General features: G+C 55.0%; 6 protein-coding genes across 6 annotated transcripts; 4 read left to right on the top strand and 2 right to left on the bottom strand.

Annotated features, from left to right (window-relative positions):
• Nucleotides 1-1,025: 1,025 nt before the first annotated feature.
• UMAG_05376 (uncharacterized protein) lies at nucleotides 1,026-3,974 on the top strand (the record flags this gene model as incomplete). Its single annotated transcript, XM_011393769.1, has 1 exon — nucleotides 1,026-3,974. One exon carries the CDS (start codon nucleotides 1,026-1,028, stop codon nucleotides 3,972-3,974), a length of 2,949 nt encoding a protein of 982 aa, XP_011392071.1.
• Nucleotides 3,975-4,412: 438 nt separating this feature from the next.
• UMAG_12087 (NAPDH-dependent diflavin reductase) lies at nucleotides 4,413-6,389 on the top strand (the record flags this gene model as incomplete). Its single annotated transcript, XM_011393862.1, has 1 exon — nucleotides 4,413-6,389. One exon carries the CDS (start codon nucleotides 4,413-4,415, stop codon nucleotides 6,387-6,389), a length of 1,977 nt encoding a protein of 658 aa, XP_011392164.1.
• A 347-nt stretch (nucleotides 6,390-6,736) lies between these two features.
• Nucleotides 6,737-7,878, top strand: UMAG_10212 (uncharacterized protein; the record flags this gene model as incomplete). The annotated part of the gene is made up of 2 exons (XM_011393834.1): nucleotides 6,737-7,058; nucleotides 7,121-7,878. 2 exons carry the CDS (start codon nucleotides 6,737-6,739, stop codon nucleotides 7,876-7,878), a joined length of 1,080 nt encoding a protein of 359 aa, XP_011392136.1.
• A 2,983-nt stretch (nucleotides 7,879-10,861) lies between these two features.
• On the top strand, nucleotides 10,862-13,496 carry UMAG_05373 (protein phosphatase regulator REG1; the record flags this gene model as incomplete). The annotated part of the gene is made up of 2 exons (XM_011393768.1): nucleotides 10,862-11,127; nucleotides 11,249-13,496. 2 exons carry the CDS (start codon nucleotides 10,862-10,864, stop codon nucleotides 13,494-13,496), a joined length of 2,514 nt encoding a protein of 837 aa, XP_011392070.1.
• A 969-nt stretch (nucleotides 13,497-14,465) lies between these two features.
• UMAG_10211 (uncharacterized protein) lies at nucleotides 14,466-17,159 on the bottom strand (the record flags this gene model as incomplete). The annotated part of the gene is made up of 1 exon (XM_011393833.1): nucleotides 14,466-17,159. The coding sequence occupies one exon, from the start codon at nucleotides 17,157-17,159 to the stop codon at nucleotides 14,466-14,468; it is 2,694 nt and encodes an 897-aa protein (XP_011392135.1).
• Nucleotides 17,160-19,274: 2,115 nt separating this feature from the next.
• Nucleotides 19,275-22,775, bottom strand: UMAG_05371 (uncharacterized protein; the record flags this gene model as incomplete). Its single annotated transcript, XM_011393767.1, has 1 exon — nucleotides 19,275-22,775. The coding sequence occupies one exon, from the start codon at nucleotides 22,773-22,775 to the stop codon at nucleotides 19,275-19,277; it is 3,501 nt and encodes a 1,166-aa protein (XP_011392069.1).
• Nucleotides 22,776-23,210: the final 435 nt, after the last annotated feature.

Raw genomic sequence — 23,210 nt, 5'->3', positions numbered from 1 at the left:
ACGGAAAGAATCACGAATGCGAAATCCGAGAAATTGTGCAAGGGCGCGGACGGGGGCGCGCGGCATTCGTGATCTATGATTCTGATGAAGCTGCGATTCTCAAGGCGGGCGAGCGAGCGATTCACGATTCACAATCACGAATAACGTGAATAGTTGTCAGTGAGAGCAGCCCAGCGCGGACCAACTTGTGACTTTTGATTCGTGATTCTTGATTTTCTACCAGAGAGAATCACGAATGTGAATCAAAATGGCTCCTCTGCCATCACTCGTGACTGAACGGCCGGACGAACGGATTCACGATTCACGATTCACGATTCACGATTCACGATTCGATTGACCCTTGAATCGTGACCTATCGTAAATGAGCGAGCCGTGGAGAAAAGAGTCCGTAAAATCGTGAAGCGTGAATCAGTCCAGAGTGAATCACGAATGCTTGCTCTTGCTCTGCTTTGCCGTACTTGCTCTGCTTGCTTGCTGTCCACAAATCACAAATCCCAACACCCGACCGAGCTGCTCCTCGCTCCTTCTCTCTAGCTGCGACTCCATCCGATGCTACTACATTCACACGCTCGACCGCTCCTTTCTTCATCGCACCACTATCGACTTGCTCACACGCCCTGCAGAGACTCGGCGTCCTTCCCATTCTGCACTGCGCTCGCGGCTCATCCCCCACTCGTTGCTGCATCGACGTTCAGTCCAGTCAATTCTCTTGGATACTTGTCCAGCAGCGTGCCTCACCGTCTCTCGCTTGCTGCCGGTCCCTTCTTGCCCTCGCACACTGCTTCCAGCTCGTGCTCCACCGCGATCATGCGATAGGTCCACTTGTCTCCCCAGTCATCACTCGCTCTTGTCCGGAAACGATTGCTCTCTGCATTCCAGACGACACTCCATCCATCTCTCCTCTGCTACCTCATCGCCATCGCCATCGCCATCGCCAGCTCACCGCACTACCACAGCGCTCGTCGTCGGCTGGCATCGGCTCATTCTGGCCGCCGCACTACTGCTGCTGCTGATCCGAGCTGATCATGCCCTCCAGCGCCGCCACTGCGTTCCATATTGCTGCTGCTGCTGTTCCCTCGGCAGCTACCACAAAACACTCTCAACACGACCCCGCCGACAACTCGGACGCCGAAACCGAGCCTCTCCCCTACGACGACGACGACAACGACCAAGACGCTCCCGCCGACGACGTCATGGATCTCGATCAACTCGCCCAGCACGCAGCTGCGTCTGCAGCCATCCCCACCGATCAAGATGCTCTAGGCGAACCAGAAGACATTTCCATGGACCAGTCCCAGGACAGCCAGCTAGAGCCATCGCAAGCAGAAGACCTAGCTGATCTGCCCACATCGCAGCAAACCGCTGCCCAAGATCCTAACTCCAATATGAGCTCACCCCAAAAGACCGGCGGCTTCACCGGCGACGAATTCAGCGATGAAAGCGAGCTCACCGACGAGGACGACGACCACAACCAAGACGAAGACGGCTCATCACTATCCGACGATGATCTCGGCGGCTCCGAAGATGACGAAGAAGAAGAAGAAGAAGAAGAGGAAGACGAGGAGCAAGAAGATGACGACGAACAAGACGCGAACAAGACGCACGAAGACGAAGCAGCGGAAGCACTGGCCGCGCTCACTGGCGGGGCAGAAGGCGCCGATCAAGATGCTGACGCGGCTGCCGGTCTCGATGCACTTGCAGCCCTCGCAACCGCAGATCATGCCGAAAACGATCAAAACGATCAAGACGAAGACGACGTCTCGGAACCAGAAGCCGAAGAAGAAGACACTGAGCCAGCTGCTGGCTCGCTCGATGGCGCTGCAATGCCTGGGCGGGTCCAATTGCTACGTCACGAGGCCGACGATGATGGTCTCAGCTCCGACATCACTCCTGAGCCCGAAGATGGCGATGCTGCCGATGCCCTCGCAGAGGATGCATCAGATCAAGAACATACCGGCTCGCATCGGGATACCAATCTCGATATGATTGCCTCCATGAAGAAGCGCGCAGCCGCCACTGGAGGTGCCACAAGTCTGCTCGAACCAGAGCAGCTCGTCGACAGCCTTCCAGGCTCCGCTTCTTCTTCGCGCGCTCCCTCGCCCCTCGCAGACGACGACGACGACGCCGAAATGGCCGAACATGCAGAAGACGCAGATGCTGACGCCGACGTCAAAGCTCCACAAGCCGATCAAGCCGAGGCTGAGCAACCCGATACAGCCGCTGGCACACCAGCACCAGACGCCGCCGAGCACGACGATGAAACTTCCACCGATGAAGCGGCCATCCGACGTCAAGAGGCCATGGAAGCCCTCACCAAGATCGAAATCGGCTTTGCCATGCTTCGCGACCGCCTCTACGTCGAGCGACTCCAAGAAATCTCAAAGGAAGGCGACATGATCTTGGACGGCACCCATCCCGAGCTGCTTCACCTCACAAAGGCAATAGAGATGCGCCGACAGCGACGCACAGAGCTCGTCGAGATGTGGTTCGAGCAACAAGAGATGCAGTACGAGCGCGTCGCCAAGGCAGAGGAGTTTGCAGCATGGAGCATTTGGCGCTCGAGCTGCGCCAGCTTGCGTCGCGATATGATGGACGAGTTTAGCAGGAAACGCAGGCGACTCGATCGCGAGAAGCGCACACTCGACGCACCTCGACCAGCGCGAAGACATCAAATCTTTGAGACCGAGCTGGTACGAAACCCGGACCGCTTGCACATTCCCTTAAACTCCTCTACCCTGGCTGAAGATGCCGAAGCAACACATGCCAACGGATCCAAGGCGGCTCGAAAGCCGTCTACGAAGCGCAAGGCGCTCGCTCGCGAGATCGAGGCAGGCGACGAGTTTGTCGCCTACCCAGATCTCAAGGGACTTGCCGAAGCCGACGTCATGATGGACATTGAGCAGATGGGCATTCGACCCGTCGGCGTACCGCCAGGCATGTACGACCCTTTCTACGGCGCTCCTGTTGGCCTCGAGTTTCAGAATCCCGAAATGTACGCCTTGTACGGCCCGGACGCTGCTGCTGCTGCCGCTGCCACTGCAGCTGCAGCCCAGGCGCATATAAACGGTATGCCATACAACTTGCCACCTGGTGCCCGTGGACTGCCACCACCGCCTCCGGGTGCCATGATGGCACCGGGCACGCCCGGATCGGTGCACGAGCCTCATCGCCACGGCATGCATGCTCTACCGCCACCGTCAGGACATATGCATCCCGGAATGGAAATGGGCATGATGGCGTTTGATCCGTACGCGGCTGCCGAGATGGAGCGAGCGGCTCGCATGCATCACCGCGAGCAGCAGGCGCGCATGGGCTTGGATCCGCACGATCCTCATCACCGAAGCTCGCCTTTCCCACCGGACATGTACGCACCCTATCCACCACACTTCAACGTTGCACCTGGCGCTGCTGTTCCCGGACCAGGCATGCGAGCGGGCATGCCCAACATGCCTCCGTCCCCGACACCGCCTCATCGAGTAAGCGGCGGTCGCAAGGAACGCGGTAGCATCGAGGACGGCATCAGTGTCAGTGTCAGTGGTCGCGGTCGTGGTGGTGCCAAAACGTCTGGACGAAGCAAGCAGCCTCGCTCGAATCACGCTCGTGACACGCCAACGAGCTCTGCAGTGAGCATCGCATCACCTGCACACGCAAAAACATCGAGCAGCTCAAAGACGAATCTGCCGCCGCCACCGTCTATGCCTGTGGGAACGGTGGGTTCTGTTGACGAACGCGACCACAAGGCGCTCAGCAACGGTGCATCGCATCGAGCGCCCGCGGCACATCGCGTGCGTCATCCGATCCAGCAGCAGCAGCCGGCGCCGGCGCCCACGCCCGCATTTGCAGGTGCGAGGAAACGCCCTTCGCCTGGACCTAACGTTGGACTTCAGATTCCATCGGGGCCTCCTGCAGCCACACCAGTGGCAGCAGCCGCTGCAACAGGCGTCGGCAACAGAAACCTATATCCTTCGGATTAGTACAAGTGTCGCTACTGACCAAATTCGTTAGGTGGCACTCACGTGCTTTTGCTCTTCCGTTAAATTGCATATCATCTTCACCCTCTCAGCTAGTCATGTACCGTTTATTTGGGCAACAAGAAGCAACTTAGTGGATTTGTCAAACTGATACCGGCTGAGCAGTGGTGACGAGCGGAGCAGCGGATCGCCGCTACACAATTCAAACGTGATCCTGAGACACAGTCACGCTTGACGAGTCGTGAGTGCAGAGGTGTGACGCTTGTCGTTTCGAGATGTTTTATCAGATCCGAGGCGTTTTGCGAGTGGAGCTCCGTGAATTTAGCCGAAGAAAGAATTCATGGTGTAATCGCAAATCATAAGATGTGAATCACGGATTTTTCTTCCATGTCTGGATTGTTCTTCCATTGTCATTCTCATCGGCTCGATTTGATAGAAAAGATGACATCGATACGGACATCGAATTGCGCATCTGAGGGCCGTCGTCTGACGATCCTGTACATGACGCAAACAGGAACATCGTCCGATCTCGCGCTTCGAATCTCACGCCAAGCGCAACGCAAGCGTTTCCACGTCACCATTGCGGACGTCTGCTCTTACGACCCCACCGACCTCGTCTCGGAATCCCTGATGCTCTTCCTTGTTTCCACAACAGGCCAAGGTGAATTTCCTACAACCTCTCGGCCGTTCTGGAACTTCCTTCTCCGAAAAGGTATCCCCGAAGACATCTTGGAAGACGTCACATTCGCTGCGTTTGGACTGGGAGATTCGACCTATCCGAGGTTCTGCTGGCCGGTGAGATTGCTCAGTAGAAGACTGAGGGGTCTGGGCGCAAAAGAGCTGGTAGAGCATGGAGAGGGGGATGACATGCATTATTTGGGATTGGAGGGTGAGCTGGGACCTTGGATGAACCGGTTTTGGAGAAAGTTGGACGAGCTGTGTCCGTTGGAGGCGGGAGTGAGGGAGGTGGGGAGAGATGAGTTGTTGCCGCCTTCGGTGACGGTGACAAAGGTAGAGACAGAGGAGGGCAGGCTGAAGGAGAAACACGATGGGAGGGATGCGCTTGGTCGGCATCTGGAGGATCAAGGATGGTCAATATCGATTTTGGACAAGAATCAACGCATGACGGCTACCGATCACTTTCAAGACGTTCGTCTGCTCGAGTTTGTCCGTCTCAACCAGACGGATGTCGAAGAAGATAAGAGACAGATAGGCGAGAACGAAGAGATTTCCAGAGGCTCGGCTTCTGCGCTGGATGGTATCTCCATCCAAACTTACCGACCAGGTGATATCCTTTGTCTACACCCGATCAATGACGCTGCCTCTGTCACCGAGATGTTGTCTCGCCTCGACCTCGATGCGGATACCCTGGTCAGCCTCGCGGGCAGCACCATCCCTTCGACTGTGCCACAATCGCCCGCACACATGTCCGTGCGGGACCTCTTGACACACCATCTCGATTTTACCTCGGTCCCAACCAACTCGTTCTTTGAGCAGATCCGGCTCTTCTCACCCACCGGCTCTCAGGAACGCGAAAAGCTGGACGAGTATTGCGGCATCTTTCCGGAAGAGGAACTGGCTAAAGGGGCAAACCCTCAAGATGGTATTGATGAAATGTACGAATACGCCCAGAGACCGAGGCGAACGATCAAAGAGGTATTGGACGAGTTCAAATCGGTTCAGGTGCCTTTGGCGTATATTGCAGATGTGCTGCCTTGGATCAAGCCAAGAGAGTTCAGCATTGCCAGTGCCCCACCAGCGAACAGCGAGCGGGAGAAGCGCGTGTCGGAAGAGCCGCACGCAATACAGCTTAGCGTAGCCATGGTCAAGTACAAGACGCGCCTTCGCAAAGCACGCACAGGGTTGTGCACAAGATGGCTTTCCTCGTTGCCGCTCGGTTCGCGCGTTCCGGTTGTTATCAAGCCAGGTTACCTCACGCTGCCACCTGCGCAAGCTCCGCTCATCTTGATCGGACCAGGAACAGGCTGCGCACCCTTACGCTCGCTTGTCATCGATCGTCTTTCGAATTCTACCCTTGCACGCTCCGAAATCCACCTCTTTCTCGGCTTCCGGTATCGAACCAAGGACTACCTCTTCCAGCACGACTGGCAACATCTCCAACAATCGTATGCTAACCAGTTTCATCTCCACACAGCTTTCAGTCGAGACGGAGAAGCGAAGACGTATGTCCAAGACCTGATCGTCAAGCCAGACAACGCCCATGTGCTGTGGGAGGCGATCACCGAGAGGAATGCGTGGATTGTTGTGGCTGGTGCTTCGGGAAAGATGCCGGAACAGGTTAGGGGCGCATTTGAAAGCATCGCGAGAAGTCAGGGTGGAATGGATGAGGAGCAGGCAAAGAGGTTCATGGATGCGTTGGAGCGGCAGAGGAGGTGGCAGGAAGAGTGTTGGGGTTGAGAAAAGATAGGATGCTCCGAAAGTGATGATCTTGCCGACCATCTCGCAAGCATTCATCGGCCGACCATTTGGTTCGGTCAGTTCGGTCGAGCCGATGGTACTAGCGTGGCGTGGGAACATGACCATGGCGCACGCGCTCTGTCGGTCGGTTTGCACCGATGGCTTCAAGCTGGCACCACTCTCGATTGAATGTCGAAAAGCAGGTAGCCCAGCTCTCCTGGTCGAATTGCAGACAGAGCGTCAAGTCCTCCTTCTCGTCGGAAGAGCATATAAGAAAGATGACCTGGATCGCTCCCTTTCCCATCACGGCACAGAAAGTGGCACCCTTGCCTTTTCTTGACGCAGCGATGGGTGCAGAGACTGAGCAAAAGACGCAAGACACGGATGCGGATGAGTACCTTGCTTTCCTCACGCTACAACCACTATCCTCTCCTATCGATGGGTTTGGCTCACCGAGCGTTCCCCACCCACTACCACCTTCCGATCGCACGCTTCGATCGCAATCTGTGCGCACGTCACCGCGCCTGCAACTGGTCTCGTCTAACATGCTCAGCCAAGGCCGAACCACTCGGAGCGGCAGCATCATACCCATGGGGCCGTCAACGGCCGGACTGGAAGAGGTCGACGAACTGGATGAGTTCGATGATCAGTTGCCAGCGGATTTAGACTGTAAGTTGTTGACCACGCTCGATTCGATTGTTTCCAATTGCCGGTACGATGGGCTAATCAAGACCGAGTCTCGATCGTATCAGTTGAGGTGTGCGACATGCTGGAAGCGGAAAGTCTTCGTATGTCTAGTCGGCGCCGGGACCAGATGACTGTCGCGAACAGCAAAAACGTCGCCGGCAGCATCGGCGGCGGCAATGGGCACGCCTCAGTATCATCACACAAGAGACCCCGCCCGACTTTTGGAGGCAGCAACAGACGCGCCGATGTGATCGACCTTCGAGAGATCTCACCGCCTCCATCGTCTCAGCCGGACAAACGAGCCAAGAAGATTCACGGTCCTGCCAATGCCGACGGTTGCATCAATTCCGAACACGGATGGGACAAAGACGTGCTAGCCGACAGCGCAGCAGTGGGTGCAGCTTTATCTTCTGAGCTGGCGAATAGCGCTGCTCCACGTCAATCGCAGCCGTCGCTTTGCGCCATTCGAGTTGAAACAACCAATGGCAACGAAGCCGAAGTGATTCCTTCAACGCAGCCTCTAAGCAAGCACAGCAGCAGCTCAGCCGATACTACTCGCAGTGACAATGACAACAGCAACAGCAGTGACGACGACGTAGTGCTCGTAGCAGAATCCCAGACGATCAAGACATTTGGGCCGTCAGCAAATGTGATCGCAGCCATCAGCAAGGCGGAGCAGGCAGTGGCAGAGTTGAAGGAGACGTATGCAGGCGAGATGGCAAGGATTCGAGTAGAACTTGTCGAGCGAGACGTTCTGATCGACGGGTTGCGGGCTCGATTCCGTAAGCAAATGTCAAAGTGATGAGCTTCCCACGTTGAGTAGCATGGTGCACTTTGCAGAAGATCGGCAGATCAGTTACAAGTCAGCAACCAAACAGCTCTGGTGTCTGTGTGGGATCGTGTCACACGTCAGATGTCGTTCGGTGTGAAATCGGCGATGGGTGATCAGACTGGTCACGCGCTTGACGGTGGATTAGAGGTCCGCCAGAGCCAAGCAATCCGTAGTGGTTAATGGGCAGGGGTCTCGTGATGCTGTGTCTCAGATGCGAGAGCGCGACTCAGAGCAAGCGCCATGGTCAAGTATCGAGCATGTACTGTAAGACGGACGTGAAGGACGAAATGGATGCATGTCTGACCAAGTGTGGATGGGCAAGAGCATCAGCAGCAGGTGCAACGACAAGAGCACTGAGATATTCCGTTCGTATTCAAGATTAAGTTAGCAGTCAGACGCAAACAGGATGAGCCTCGGGTTGACTTGCGTTAGCGCTGTTTTTAGTTCCTTGCTTCCAAACGAGGAGGGGAGGAGGGGAATATTGCAAAAAAGGCGGAAAAACAAGCACGAGAAGGCAAGGATTGGATTGTGGGTGAACTCCGACACTGGCGTGCAGCTGCAAGCGCAAACGCACTGGCCATTCACGATTCGTGATTTGTGAAGATTTGCCGTCATTCGTGCTTGTCGACATCGGACACTTAGCGCACAATCACCACTGTGACTGATAAAAGTCAAAGACAAGTCTGAACGAGGTGACGTGCACGCGTCACTCTAACTTATTTTCGGCAAAGATGGATTGATTTTGCTGATTAGGGAATCGTGAATACGTCGAGATCGACCTAACTGTAAGGCCATTGCTCCACGCTTCACGCTTCATGCTCCATGCTCAGTGCTTGTGGCTCGTCGTCTGGCTTCTAACATGGCAAGCTGCTCCCCGAAGCTTCTGACAGAACATCTGGTCGGAAAAGGAAAAGAAGCAGGAGAAAAAGACGCAATGCACATCAGCGGAAGGCATCTGATGACGGACTTGGCGGTTTCCAGAATACGCCCCAGTCGGATCGATGGCCGGTAGATAGTGCGTGCTAACTGGTGCAGGTGCAAGCGACACACCCCCACCCGCTCGCTACTACATGGCCGAACTTTGTTATCAACGACACACGCCGCCACCCACGTCGCAAGCATTTGCTCGATCATTGTGGTGCGCGGCTTGCACTGTTCCGCAGCGCCCACTTGAATTCCATCTGGCTTCGAAAAGCAGAGTTGTGAGTATACGCCCGTGTGAACCCGTGCAGATCGACGAACTCCCTTTGCCACTCGCTCGCTCTCTCATCATGCGTGCAAAGCGTGGGAGAAGGACGACCAAACAGCTATAGGATCAGCCCGTATAGTTCGTAGCTCACAGCTCGTGGCTAGCAATCGATCGTGCTGGAAGCGAAACAATTGCATCAAGCAAGGTTGGAAATAGAATCACGAATCACGAAACAAGAATCGTCATCTCGAGTTCGACTGAGCGCAATCGTGATTGCCTCGTGACTATTTGTCAATTTACGATTCAGTCGGAAGAGTTTCGGTGCAAGAGAGACAAACGGCCCGCCACCGCATGCACCACGGCTTCTGATGGTAATCGTGAATATGCGAATGTTCGCCTGCGGACGGGCCAAGATTCATGATTCATGATTCGTGATTCGTGATTCGTGATTCGTGATTGTGTGACAAGGAGACGGTCTGTCTTTGTCCTTGAAACTCTGACCAGACGACAGGAGAGGTTGGGGGTCGGGGGTCGACACGCGATGCCGGTTCCTGTTGATTTTGCACTGAATTTCCTACTTTTCTCGCTCACTCGCTCGCACCAATTCGGAAGTGACGCAGCCAAAGCCTGAAGGACCTCTCAGAGACTCAAGACTGGTGTGCGGTGTGCTGTGGAAAATGGTGTCAGAGCACAGCCGCCGCTGAACGCGAGGTCGCGCTATAATAGTTTCTGAGGAGCATTTATAATATTCACAATTATTCAAAATATAACCATTTTTCGTCTAAGTCTGATGATGCCTGCGCGCAGTCACAGAGTCACAGGATCTCGTTGGTGGTTTTCTCTAACTTAACTAGGGGAGCTTCGATTGCCCTTTGCGCTGCTGCTGCAGTTGCTGAGCGTCCAAAATTAAGGGCAGCGTAGCGCAGCGCAGTGGACGAGCTGTTCACACAAACACTAACACACGCCGTCGAGGCACACGGCAGTAAGTCGCTAGCGCATTCATTATTTTATCGGTTGGTGCACCCAAATCGTGAATCGGATTCAGGCTCGCTCTGCCCGCTTTCTCGTCTCCTCAGCTTAGCAGCGCAACAGAGAGAGACAGACAGACAGCGACACTAGGAGAGATAATCGTCGCCGTTCTCTTCAGCCCCAACCTTGGATGCTTGGCCTTCCCCTTTGCCCATCGACACTCAACCACTCCTCGCCATCTCCGACGTTGTCATCGCCATCTTCGTACTTCAAAAGTCAGGATCACTGTTGACAAACGCTGCGGTCAAAGCTTTTGCTCCATTCTGGATCACGTCGTTCAATCATCTCGCAGCAGACCTCGCATCAACCCGCATAGTACTCCCGCTGTGATCAGTTCAGAGTGATCTCTTCCAACTCGGCTGAGGACACACGCTTTGTCAACCATCTACACCGGCATTCTGCAAGGCTTATCGTGAAAGCCTGTGGCTCTAGCTCTCGCTGCTCAAGGCCGTCCTTGGTGGAGCTTCGTGAGCCCTCAGCCTATCTGCATAAGCTTCCAGCTCCTGGCATCGTGACGCTGTTCTTCCCACAACATTTTTGAGCTCGCGCTGTACGTAACTCATGTGCGAACAGCTCTAACTTCCAAGGTGCAGCCAAAATCTCACCGCCAGACAACAAACAACTAGGACAATCGTGCATCTCGACCTTTGCGCTGCCCAAGACGGCACTCTCATCCTTTCTCATCACATCTTCCGCCGCTTGCTCTTTGTCAATAGACTCGTTTAGGTTTCCAAGATGTTGTCCACCCCGCAGCCGTATCCCACCGTTGCCAACAACGTGCCGGCTCCCGACGATGCTCAGATCGAGTCACGCATGCCCACCGTCTGCGTCGACTACCTCAGTCACCAGTGGACTGACGAAGATGTGTGGAGCAGCTGGAAGGCCATGACAAAGCAAAAGAACCAGATTGCCAACGGCGTCAGGCTCGAAAATGCAAGTTGGCGTACATGGGCAAAGCAGCGCGGCAACCTCAAGACTATCAGCCCCGAAACACTCAACTGGTACGTCTGCCCTTCCTCGTCCTTCTCACCGTCGCTTTCCTCACCACGCTACTTCGAGACAATGCTGACTTTTCATTTCCCATGCCCCCTTCTTTTCACAAAAAAACCTACCCTTCTACAGGCTGAAAGACAGCGATGTGACGTGGTTGTATGGTCCGCTCCACGAGCACGTCGAGTCCGTTCCACCTCCCAAACTTGCTACCACCGCAGATCGCTTGGATCTCGACGATGGTCACCGCGTCCGTTCCATCCTCAAGCATCGCACCATTTCCGACATGCTCACAACACCAGGAAACGCCACTTCACCCAATATTGAGCTCGAGACCAACCCCATTGATGACCACATGCAACAACAGGATCGCCAGGCTGAGCAAGCCGCCGCTGCTCAGCGCAAGCCGCTGTTTTCCGTTAAATCCGACTCGAATCTCGTCAGCAAGGCGCCCAAGCGCGCCGGAAGCTCGCCCAACGCCATGCCTTTGGTCTCGGCGCAAAAGAAAAAGTCTCCCAGCATCAATCGCGCCGACAGCATGGGCCCCGACGAAAAGCGTCACATCAGCTTCAACCACCGTGTCGAGCAGTGCATCGCATTGGATCACCAGTATCCCGACTACGACGACTACGATGAGGACGAATTCGACGAGGAAGACGAGGATGCAAGCAGCGAAGAGGAGGAAGTGCTCACCATGAAATCGAGTCCAAGAACTTCACCTGCCATTTCTCACGCTTCGGCCTCTTCCTCGAAAAACTCGGAACTCCAAGTAACCATCGCCAAGCTGGCCCCGACTCGTCTCAAGACTTCCGAGATATATCCAGCGCCCTCCCCCGCCGTAGTCGATCCCACCGGCTTCCTTGCCACGCGCGCCAACAACGGCAGCACCGTATCCACGTATCCCGCCCAGTACGGCTACGCCCGTGCCGGTGTCCCAGCCAACCATGGCGATCCCACCGCACGAGGCGTTCAATGGGATCTTGATGATGATTTCCACGGCGATTTTGACTATTTCGACGGCCCAGACATGGAAGACGGCTCGGGCGACCATGCCAACTCGAATGGGCCGGTTTTTAACACAGGCGACGCTGCGAGCAGCCCTGACGCTCCCCGAACCTACGGAAGCTTCTTTGACCATAGCGAGTCAGACAGGACTGACGGATCCACATCATCCACGTCGCCTCAAGATCTAGCAGCCGCAGCACCGGAACAGTCGCAGGCCAGTGTTGCACCCAGAGGTATCCTCAAGCATAGAATCGTGCACCAAACTCCCGCAGAGGATTACGAATCGCGCAGTCTCGAGGCCGAGGGCGACTATGACGTTCTCGGCACCTCGCATCACGAATCTTCCTCGTTTGTAGATGCGTACGAGTCGTCGCGCGGCGACAATTCACGTGAGCGTGGTCGACCCTCACAACGGCTCGGTAGCTCGACGAGCTACGAGCGCATCCAGGAGGCAGCCAGACAAGGACGCGTACGCACCAACAGTGCCACCTCGTCCGGACACTCGCCGACCAATTCGACCGTCAACGGTAGCTACGACCGATATTCAGCCGCATCGGCCAGCCCGACTTCCTCGTCGTCGTCGCCCGCCAATGCGCGGAGTAATGTACGGAGTAGTGGCGATTCCTTTCGGAGCGGCGCCAAGGACGGTCCGCGAGATGGAACTGATGGACTTGGAGCTGGAGATGCAGCACCGCACGGAGGAAAGGCGCGTCCGGTCGCGAATCGGTCCTTGAACGAGTACGACTCGGACGGGCAAGGCTCGTACGGTTTGGCCAGCCCGCATTTCCCTGCAAGCCCGCATCTGGATGCAAAAGACAATGCGGGCTCGAACCGATCTTCGCAAGATCGTGATGGCGATCGGTACATGTACGGCGAAGAAAGGAGCTATTGGTCGGACGACAGAAAAGGCGGTTCCAAAGCTGCTTCTGCACGAGCGAATTCGAGCTCGTCGAGTGCGGCTGCTACCGAGCTGAGCGTCGACGTGTCTAACATCCCGAGTAATGCGCCACGCGCCACGAAAGCGGGTAGCGTTACGAGCCCTGATGGTCCGGTAGAGGTGGGGCCTACGCCGCTCAATACGCCCACATTCATTCTGGCGAGGGCGAGCGGCAAACGTCGCTCTGGTTCAGGAAGTGGAGCCGATATCTCTGGCGGCGGTCCATCGAGCCCTACTCTGCCACGGAGGACGAGTGCGACAGGAGCGTTGGTTGCACCTCACAATTCGGAGCCTCGTGTACCGCTAGCACACGATTACGTAGAGGAGGACGAAGGCGGTATCATCGGACGAGCAGTCGAGATCGTCAACACGGCAAGAGACTTGATTGGCGCGCTGTTGGGTACAGGTGATCGGGGCAGGTCGTGGCGTGAAGGCTAGACATGCGCGTACACGCTTATTCTTGGCATCCGCTGCAGCATGCGGCCTTGAAAGATGTTTTTGGTGCTTGGTGCTTGGTGCTTGTTGCTTGTTCGGGTCCAGCACAATTGGTTCGGCACAACTCGTTTGGATCGCTGGTAGTTTCGGTCATCTCGGCGTGCGTTTCACTTGTTTGTATTCTTGGGTGCGCACCACAATCACGAATCACGAACATCTCACACACTCATGACTTTGATCCATGACGAATGTGTTTGGCATGGATGCGCAATCTGGATTGCGCGCTTGTCGTTTCGCGTCGGCGAGCGGTCGGGGTTGGCGCTCATGTGCAATTTGGGTGTAAATGCGAGGGTGGGCGAGAGGAGGCGGGTTGGAGTTGGTAGGGTATGGTGTGTGTTTGGGACGATGTGATTGTTGGTGTTGATCAGCACGCTGGGGATTCTGGAAATCTCGGTCAGCGTGCATGAATCGTGAATTGTGAAGGACGGGACGAGTGCGCCGCCATTCGTGATTCGTGCTTGCACCGGTGATTCTTGATTTCGCTCCGTTCTCGCTGCACATTCAGCGATACTCAGCACACTCGATACGCCCCAATCCGCCTCGCATGCCAACCCGCGTCATTTCGTACAAGCAAAGACACCCCCTCCCCGAGCCACTTTCAGATCTACAAGCACAATCACAAATCGTTCATCATGCTTGCAGTCTATCGCCGTGCGCGCCCCTCTGCCAGCCGCACTAGAAAGTCCGCCATGCAATCCATGACCACAACCACATTTCACCGCTCGCCAGACACCATCCAAAGTCGGACATCGACAAAGCTTTCACCTAGCCTGAGATCACACCTTCCGAACCTCATCACACACCTCCTTAAATAGCAAACGACGTCATACAAGCCAAGTTTTGTAGATTGAGCACTAGAATTACAATACAGGTAGTAGACAAGCACTGGGATAAAGTCCATGGATACAATCATTAAGCAAGTGGAGTGGGCTGCGCACGCGCCAAAACCTCTCTACGTTGCTGACCGCCGCTGCAGGGCCAGCCGGAAGCATCCCATCCCGTCAGATTGTACTGGTCAGGAGGATAGATGCATCCAGCGATCTGGGTATAGAAGGCGCTGTTTAGAGCCGAGTTAAACCAGGATCCGATCGTGGGCGCCGCAGTTGGCTGACCGGAAACGCTGGCAGTAACCGAGAATGTCGGCGCAGGAACAGGCGTCATCGACTTGGTGGGCGTGTAGCTGGGCAGCTGCGAGACTGGTCGGTTGGCCGACACCATCGACTGCGGAGGCCAAGAATCGGTGCTTGGTGAATAGCTTCCTGCGCCGCCTGTCTGCCACGACTGGAATGCCCTTCCCCATGTGGCTGTCGGTACCGAGGTACGCAAACGGGCCGCCTGCGCCGCACAGGCGCCACTCGATTCACCCAACGGGTTGGTGGGCATCCACCCTTGCTGCAGTCCCAACGAGTACGACCACATAGGTGCACTCGGTTTTCCTGTTCGCAGACTGTTGCCAATCTTCCAGGTCCAGAAGAAGAAGTCTTGCAGCGAGTCCATCGAAGTCAACGCGAAACGGCGCAATCCCTGCTTCGTGCTGCTCGAGTAGTTTTCGTAGTCATCGAATGGCTGACAAGAACCCATTCTGGGGAAATTGCCGCTTACAGGCCCTCGATAAGTGCCATCGTAGCGGGTGCCCTGGCCGACGCCGTTCAAAAAGAGGCCACAGTCATTGATGGCCAACGACATCTCACCTCCCATGGCGACACCCATGTTGGAGCGAGCATTGTCGAGAAGAGACGTAAATTGCTGGCACGGCTTGAGGATCTGGACGTCCCAGGGATCCGTATTTTGCTCAGCAAAACAAAGGTAGGGATGCGTGTCCCAGGCGATACGATCGCCGCCACTCAGGAAGCCTTGCCACGAGTTGAGAGGCAAGAAACCATCGTGAATGGTGATGTAGGGCCCGTTGCCCGCACCGGTACCGGTGATGGCGCGCAGCGTGGTGTAGAGCTGCGAATACCACGCTTCGAGCGCCGGTTGTCCGATGGTGATGGCGTAAGGCTCGTTGATGACACTGAACATGGGCACAACGTTGCGGATCTCGGGCTGGCTGATGAATTGTGTGATTTGTCGAATATAGTCCGTGGTGCGTTCGCCGTTGGCTTTGCCCATCAGGCCTTGCAAGAAATTGATGAATCCAACACGGCCAGAATGGTTGTAGCCGTTTTGCGAGCCGGGAACAGCATGTAGATCGAGGTTGATACGCAGACCATACTTGCGGGCCCACTGAATGGCTTTGAGAACATAGTTCCAAGAGACACCTTCCAGGTACGGCTCGTTCGCGTAGGTCTCGAGAGCCCAAAAGCCGATGGGCAAGCGAACCCAATTCAGGCCGGCTGCAGCAATGCTGGCAAAGTCCTGTTCGGTGATGAAGGTGTCGTAGTGATCGGTCATCTTTTGGCGCAGGTTGTCAATGCCACCTTCCGAACGGTATCGCTGTGACAAGGTGAACTCATCGATCGCAGGGTTCGAAGTGTTCTCGTATGGCTCGTACAGAGCGGGGACAATGAAGGGTTCGGTGACAAGCCATCCACCGAGATTGACGCCGAGCATCCTATTGCGGGAAAAGTCAAACTCTTGATCCAGTGGAGGCGTGTAATTCTGAGCCTGGGCAGTGTTGTTGAGCGGTTCCGAAGCCCATCGACCGCCAAAGTTGTTGATATAGGTGAAGTTGTTGCCGTTACCCAGATCAATGACGGAGCCATTAGTACCCCAGATGGCCACCTGCTTCTCTGGAGTGGGGTTGGAAGCTGAGTTGTTGGCGGGACCCGAACCGTTGTCGGAACCGCCGTTCTCCGCTCCCGCGTTGGCCGGGGCTGGCTTGAGCAAAATTTGTGTGATCGGAACCACAATGGCGACGGTCAAAACCGCGATCACAAGAGCGACAGCGGTGAGGATCAGGCATTTCTTAGATGTTGATATGCGCTGGTCTTTGCCACGACCGTATTTGGCGAGACCAACGGCTCGATAGTCCTTACGGCCCTTCTTACCGCCCTGACCTTTGTGAAGTCCTTGATACTCTTTCTGAGCTGACTCCGGCAATGCAGAATCGGTGGCGCCAGCACGATACGCTTCGATCTTCTCCAAATCCATGGCAGAGCTGCCACGCCTGTAGTCGCGGTAACCGCTAGTGCTATCGTTGTCCTCAGCAAATTCTCTAAAGCTGCTGGGTGTTCCGCTCTGACGCCAAAGCTGGTAGACCGAGTCGTAATCGCTTTGCGAGCGTGTAGCGAACAAGTAAGAGCTTGAGGAAGAAAGAGGTCTGGAGCCTGGACGGGCGAAGGGCGGTGTGAAAGGTCTTTCCTGGATAGGAATTGGGTTTCCTGGTGAAGCAGCTCGTTGTGCTGGGTATGCCGAGTTGGACGAGGTCAAAGAAGTCTCGACGAAGAGCGGATCTTGGTCACGCTCGTCCGGACTGTATCGAGAGTTGCTGCGCGACCATCGTGGTGGCGATAGTGGCTGAAGCGATGCATCGCCACTGGCATCTGGTTCTGTGTTGAGCGAGTTGTTGGCATTGAGCAGAGGCTCTTCGACCGCAGCAGCGGGTGGCGAGGCGGGAAGTTTGTAGGGTTCGGCGGCACGACTGCGTGGGCGACGTCCCGTCATTGTGAGGACACAGTGCACACGACTGTTGGAAGTGTCTGAAATAGTATCTAGTAGACGATGTTAGTGTTAAGATAGGGACCCTCTGACCCTAATCTACGTCTTGGTGAACCAGCGTATGAGTGGTTTGCTGAGTTAACGTGGGTATCTATAGATGCTGTACGGAAAGAAACTGGAGCAGAATCGCTGTCGGATAGGATGGTATGTGGGGGAGGTCGGCAGAGAACGAGGCTACTATTTCAGGAGTGCGAGGGATGGGAGGCAAGTTCTGGAGATGCCGGAAAGGGCGCCAATGGAGGACGACCTGCGCAACCACGCTTCTAGGAGTCGCTCTGCTCTTGTAGTGAGGCAAGAGCGGATAGGGAGGCAAAGGAACGGAGCAAGTCTGGCTTGGCGGTAATATGGACATGCCGATGGAGAGGGCACCGCTTACAGAAGACGGTTTGCATCGTTCATTTTCGATTAGGAGAAGCCAAGCCGGAGACTCATAAGCCAGGTAAAAGCGTCATGCGCCGTCCTGTCAGGATGTGAGGACTCTGGGCGCGGACCAGCTTGGTGAGTCTGAGTTGCTCGGCTACGCTTTTGCATGAATGCGCCCTGAGCGGTTACTGGCGAGAAGAGACCTCTCAGTCTGTCGTCGGAAAGCCATCCACAATCACGATCAAACAATGTAAGCCAAGCCAGGCCTTTGCCTCTGTCGTTCTCGTTCTCGTTCTCGTTCTCGTTCTCGTTCTCGTTCTCGTGCTCGCTCTTCTTTCTCTAGCACCCTGACGGCAAAGCCTTCCGATCATAGAAGACCAATGCTAAAACGAGGAGCTCTTGGTGATACAAACGCGCCCTTCTCGATGGACTAAATTAAGCCCCGCTCCTATTCTTGTAGAAAGGAGAGAGCGCCCACCGCCAAAGTACATAGAGAAAATAAACATAAGAATAAGAAAGAAAATAGACACACTCACGACTCACGACTCACGACTCACGACTGACAGAAGGGAAAAAGTAAGTTAAGACAGAACCATCGAAGCAGGACCCTTTCGGGAAAAGGGGGGAAAATCATAGTCCTGAATAATTATAGTTAACCAAATATTTAAAAAGAGTGCGACGATGGTGATGACGGGTTGCTGCAGATGTCAAAAAACAAAACCAAAAAAGTTACACAACACAGCGGCACGCCTCCAAAGGTAGCTGGACGCTCAATTTACGCGATGGCGCGCGCATCGCCAAGACTTTCTGGTGCGAGAGATGGGATTTCGCAGAAGCAGCACGCAATCTAGCCTCACACAGATCAAGCTCGATTCCGCTTTGCAGTCTTGGCTGCCAAGAAAGGAGCCTGTACTCGTTCTCCTGCTTTTCGCAACTTGGCAGCTTGCGGAACAAGCAGGAGCAGCAAAGCAATTCGTGATCCACATTAGATGCATGCGCCAAGCAGATCATGGTCTCATGTTTCTCTTGACGCCAAGTCACAAACGTGAAGGGTCTCGATGCTAGCGGCTTACGGCTTGCAAAAGTCATGATCATCGGTCAGCTCACATTCCTTCGGACATTCCGTGTTCTCAACTCCGCATCTTGTCTCGGTGCCTGTTCACTCACACTGGAAGTGTCTGAAAACGTGTTATGCCCACTGTTTCGGTCACCCCGACATTTGTCATTGCGCGTTTTCCCGTGAGTCGAAGAGCGTGGCTTCGGAGTCCCAGCGACAGAGCTTTGATGCTGTTCCGCAAAGCCTCCGCGTCCTCGATTACAACTTGATATCATAGTGAATTATCAGACCAGGCTGAAGCGTACAGTACGAAGCTCGACGGCAGCTTTGTTTCATACATGTCCGCGATGGTCCGGCTTCCATGCGGCTTCCGTGGTGGTCGAATCGGATTCTCGGAAACAACACAACAACCACAATCGTGAATGAGGCGTGTGAACAAACTTTGTCGATCATCAGCAACAGAGGGGGTTTAGATTCCGATACGCGACGGAAGGGTTCCCGACTTCAGACTTGTCGCTCAGCGGCTTCATGGATGCCAAACACATGCAGCCGACACGTCGAGAGATACCGATCGGTGTATACATCAATCGCATCGAATAGCCCGCAGCGGACAATGCCACAGAAACACCGTCTTTGCAACACTAGTGAGCTAGCACCTCAACCGGAGCACTCTCAATCCTCCTTAACAGTTTGGCCCGATTCGGTGTATCAGCGAACAACGCCTTGATCAGTACCGTCAACTCTTTGCGACTGTAATCGACCAACGCACCCGCTTCGAAAGCCAGGAACTCGATATCCACCAAAGATCCCGTCAAAATCTCGATCAAATACGATGTCTTGAACCAACTTGGCACCCACAGCGGCGCCGCGCTCGCCTCTTCCGCGCCTTCAGCCGTAAACAGACTCTCCAAGCTACCCAGCGTCTTGACCAGCGACGCGATCTTTTCCGACTCACTCTCGCCAATGTCTTCCAGATCGAGCACGTCGTGCAGGATCTTTTGAAATACCAAATCCACCAATCCACCAATAGCAGCGTGGAATCGAGAGGTGATCAGAACCGGTCGCCAAGCCTTGGAAAGCTGCTGCAGCGTCTGCACCACTTGCTTGATACATCTCTCGCATCGTGCAAAGCGGTGATCGTCAAAAGTTCGTGCAAACCCATCCGCTTCCATCAGCGTGTCCAGCAAGATTTTTGTTTGCGCCGTCATTTGGGCTTCGAACCACCGTTGTCCTAAGCTTCTCGTCATGGTCGCTTCCTGCTCGAGTTTTACCAGCTCTTTCGACTTCCATCGCTTGGCCGCCTCCATATCGTGGGCGATCCAGGCTGTCGCAATATCGCCGCCCTTGTCAGCCACAAGACGACTCAGCTCACGAGCAAGATACTCGCAATCGTTGAAGAATTGCATCGCCAGCGACGGGACGTCTCGAAGCACCTCGCCGTGAGCCACAGGCATCAGTGCACGGTGTAGCTCAAAGATCTTGAAGACGGTGCCCGCAAGTGCTTCAACATTGTCCTTGTCTTCGTCGCCATCGGTAGCGTGCCCGCCTTGCAGCTTTGCCAGAACCGAACTCATGGTGGATTCGGCTAGATTGACAAGGTCCAGCGAACGTTGGCTGATGGTGCATTCTTCCTTGAGTTCGGTAGCTGCAGAAGGCGTTGCATTGGACAGCTTCTGTGCGTCTCCTGCTGCGGTGCCTGCAACTGATTCTCGGTCTCTCGAGACAGACCGTATAGATGAGGCGATGCGATTGGTGTTTGGCTGAGCTGCCCTTTTTTCGTGTGATCCTGATGCTGGCACGTCTATAGATTCTGGATCGGAGAAATCTTCACCCCATCCGGAGGGCGATGACGGGCTGGAAGCGATGTCACTCTCACGAGCTTGCGAGTCCTGGCGCGTTGACTTGACCGAGACGGCTGCTGCCGAAGGTGCCGAGACTGCCTTTGTCTTCACAGTCGATGCTTCTTGGGCAGCCAGCTTCTCTAACGCCGTTTGCTTCTGCAAGGGCGTGATTGGAGCCAATTCTGCGCGGTCAGCTTCAGACGCACTCGAGCTTTCTTCAAAGCCCCACGCATCCGCGTCTTGCTCCTCGGCCTCATCCTCATTGGCGCCTGTCGCAATGGGTTGTTCGAAGACTTGGGCAGCCTCAACGCTTGCAGGCACCTCGGCCACGAAAGACGTTGATCGTGTGACTTCGACCTTTTGTTCGGCATCGTGCGAGGCGACCAGTGTTGGCCCTTGTTGTGCTTGTGCGGAAGGTTTGATCTGCTCAGTGACCAATACGAACGTGTCTGCGTTGCCTTCCAGAGCGGTGGAAGAGGATGGAATGAGATCGTGTTGCAACTGTGGTGTTGAAGTGGGAGCGCTACCAGCTGCTCTGGATGCAAGTTGTGCTGCACTCTGCTCCGGCTGATCAGCCGTCTCCAACGGTTCATCGGCATCTGGAAACGAAAGCTCTGCGTTGCTTTGTCGTGCAGATGCTGCTACGGTGGTATTTACCGCAGATTCTGTCTGCTTTGAGGGCTCTTCTGTCTCCCATGGATCATCGTCAGCGTCGGCATTTCCATCCTGCACACCCCATGCATCGTGGGCAGGTGCAGCCACCGTCAATGAAGGCGCTGTGACGCTTCCATTCAGTGGCAACACTGAAGCTCTTGTTTTGTTTGGTGACTCTGGTGACTGTTGCATAACGTTGTCGTCATTCAGATCCCAGGCATCTGCTTCGTCATTGCTCTCGTCCTCGCCCAGGCCCCATGCGTCGACGTCATTGCTATCTGCGGCTTCCCTATGAGACGCTGGTTCTTGCATCGCCAATGCGCTTTGTTGCGAAGAGGCGGAACTCATGCTCCTCTGCATCACTACAGAGCTACTGGGAGAGCCAAAGCGCTCGTCGCGCGCAAGGGACGCGACACTTTGATGAATTGGCAGCCCTGCAATCAGCGCTGGATGAGACTGATGAGCAGCAGTGTTGGTGCTTGCTGCATGCGGAGCGTCAGTGAGATCTTCGTCATCCTCATCGAGTCCCCACCCGTCCCCGTCCCCGTCCCCATCGAGGGAAGTGTCTTGGGCGTTGAAAGGACCGCTGCCGAGCTGATCTTGTGGACGAATCACACGTGCGCCCAATCTGGGCTTGTGTCTGCTTCGCGCATTGGATGCCGAGGAGGACGAAGAAGTTCGTGTCAATGACGCCGATCCTGGATACATTTCTTCGCTGAGCATATGCTCGGGACGTGCGTCGATTGATGATGTGCTCGGCTGCATCTTTGGTAAGCTGGCTTGAGGAGCCGGTATAAAGGTGTCCGGAGGTGGCGGAGAAGGTGCGTCTAATTCGATACGGATTTCCTTCCATCCTGCTTGGGCATCGCGCGACACGATGATAGCACGAGCAGCTTCGAGCACTTTGAGAGCGGGAGAAAGCGCAGGTGTGTTATCAACATTCGGCACATCCATGTGCTTGCTGATGCTGCTTGTTGTAGTAGCCCGAACTTGATCTGGTGGGGCTTCTTGTATTGTGTTGGTGCTTTGACGAGATGAACTAGACTTTGTGCTCTCCTTTTCGAGGCGGTCAAGGCGAGTCTGAAGCTCCAAGACAGCTGGAAGATTTTGAAGTGCAGGGGAGGATCGGAAGGGTTGCATGAGGTTGGTGGCTAATGCCAGCTGATCTTTGAAAGTCGACGACTCGGGCTGTCGCTGCAGCTTCTCGACGACTTCAAGCTGGCGGGTAGCTGCAAGCAAATCGGACAAGACCGAGATGAGAAGGCGCTGCTTGGAACTCTGCGCGAGTGCTTCGTGGTATTCGGATGCTATAGGAGTCAGTTGAGGACCGATCGTCACGATACGGGAGCTTGTCTGATTGACGGACCGCCACAATTGATTGAGGTTGCGATCAACGGTGCGAGTGGAGCCTGCTCGCTCACGAAGCACAGCAGCATGTGTTGTGATGGTCTGCTCTATGCGCGCCTCGAGAGATTCGATCTGAGCATCGATGAGCGCCACCTTGGCCGAGATGGGGAGCGATGGAGTTGACTTTGCAGCAGATGTCGATACGTCCGATCCAAAGGAAGTGCTCGACTCAGCGTTGATGGAGGCGAGAAAGCTGGCTGCGGAAAGCGTAGCATCCTGGCGAGCGGCGGGAGCGCTCATTTTGACAGCTGGATTAGGGCCTGCGCGGATGAGAAGCCGAAACAAGCTTCATCACCGAAGAAAGACGGAGGCAGACGTATAACGAACAAGATCAACGAATTGGCCAGGACGCAATCAATCTCTCGAACTAGATTGCAGGACAGTGGATGGCAGGACAGGGTACGATCTGACTAGCAGCAGGAATGTGTTTGAAGAGAGCCTGCGATGAAAGGGAGCCTCGAAGTCGAAAAAGGCACTTGCTGGGCACAGGCTGATGGAATCGTGAATCGTGAATCGTGAATCGTGAATTGGCTTGAGCGTTTTGCGCCGGCGAAAAAGACCAACACGCACGACGGAGGAAATCACGAATTCCCAACTCTAAACACTGTTAAACTTTAGGTTCAGAGCCTGCTTCCCGCAATTCACGACTCGTAGTTCGTAGTTCGTCGTAGTTTG

This window comes from Mycosarcoma maydis, chromosome 19 (genome assembly GCF_000328475.2).
Source record: "Mycosarcoma maydis chromosome 19, whole genome shotgun sequence".
Classification (NCBI taxonomy): Eukaryota; Fungi; Basidiomycota; class Ustilaginomycetes; order Ustilaginales; genus Mycosarcoma; species Mycosarcoma maydis.
The sequence above is the reverse complement of the archived record's forward strand: the minus strand, read 5'-3'. Positions and strand labels throughout refer to the sequence as shown.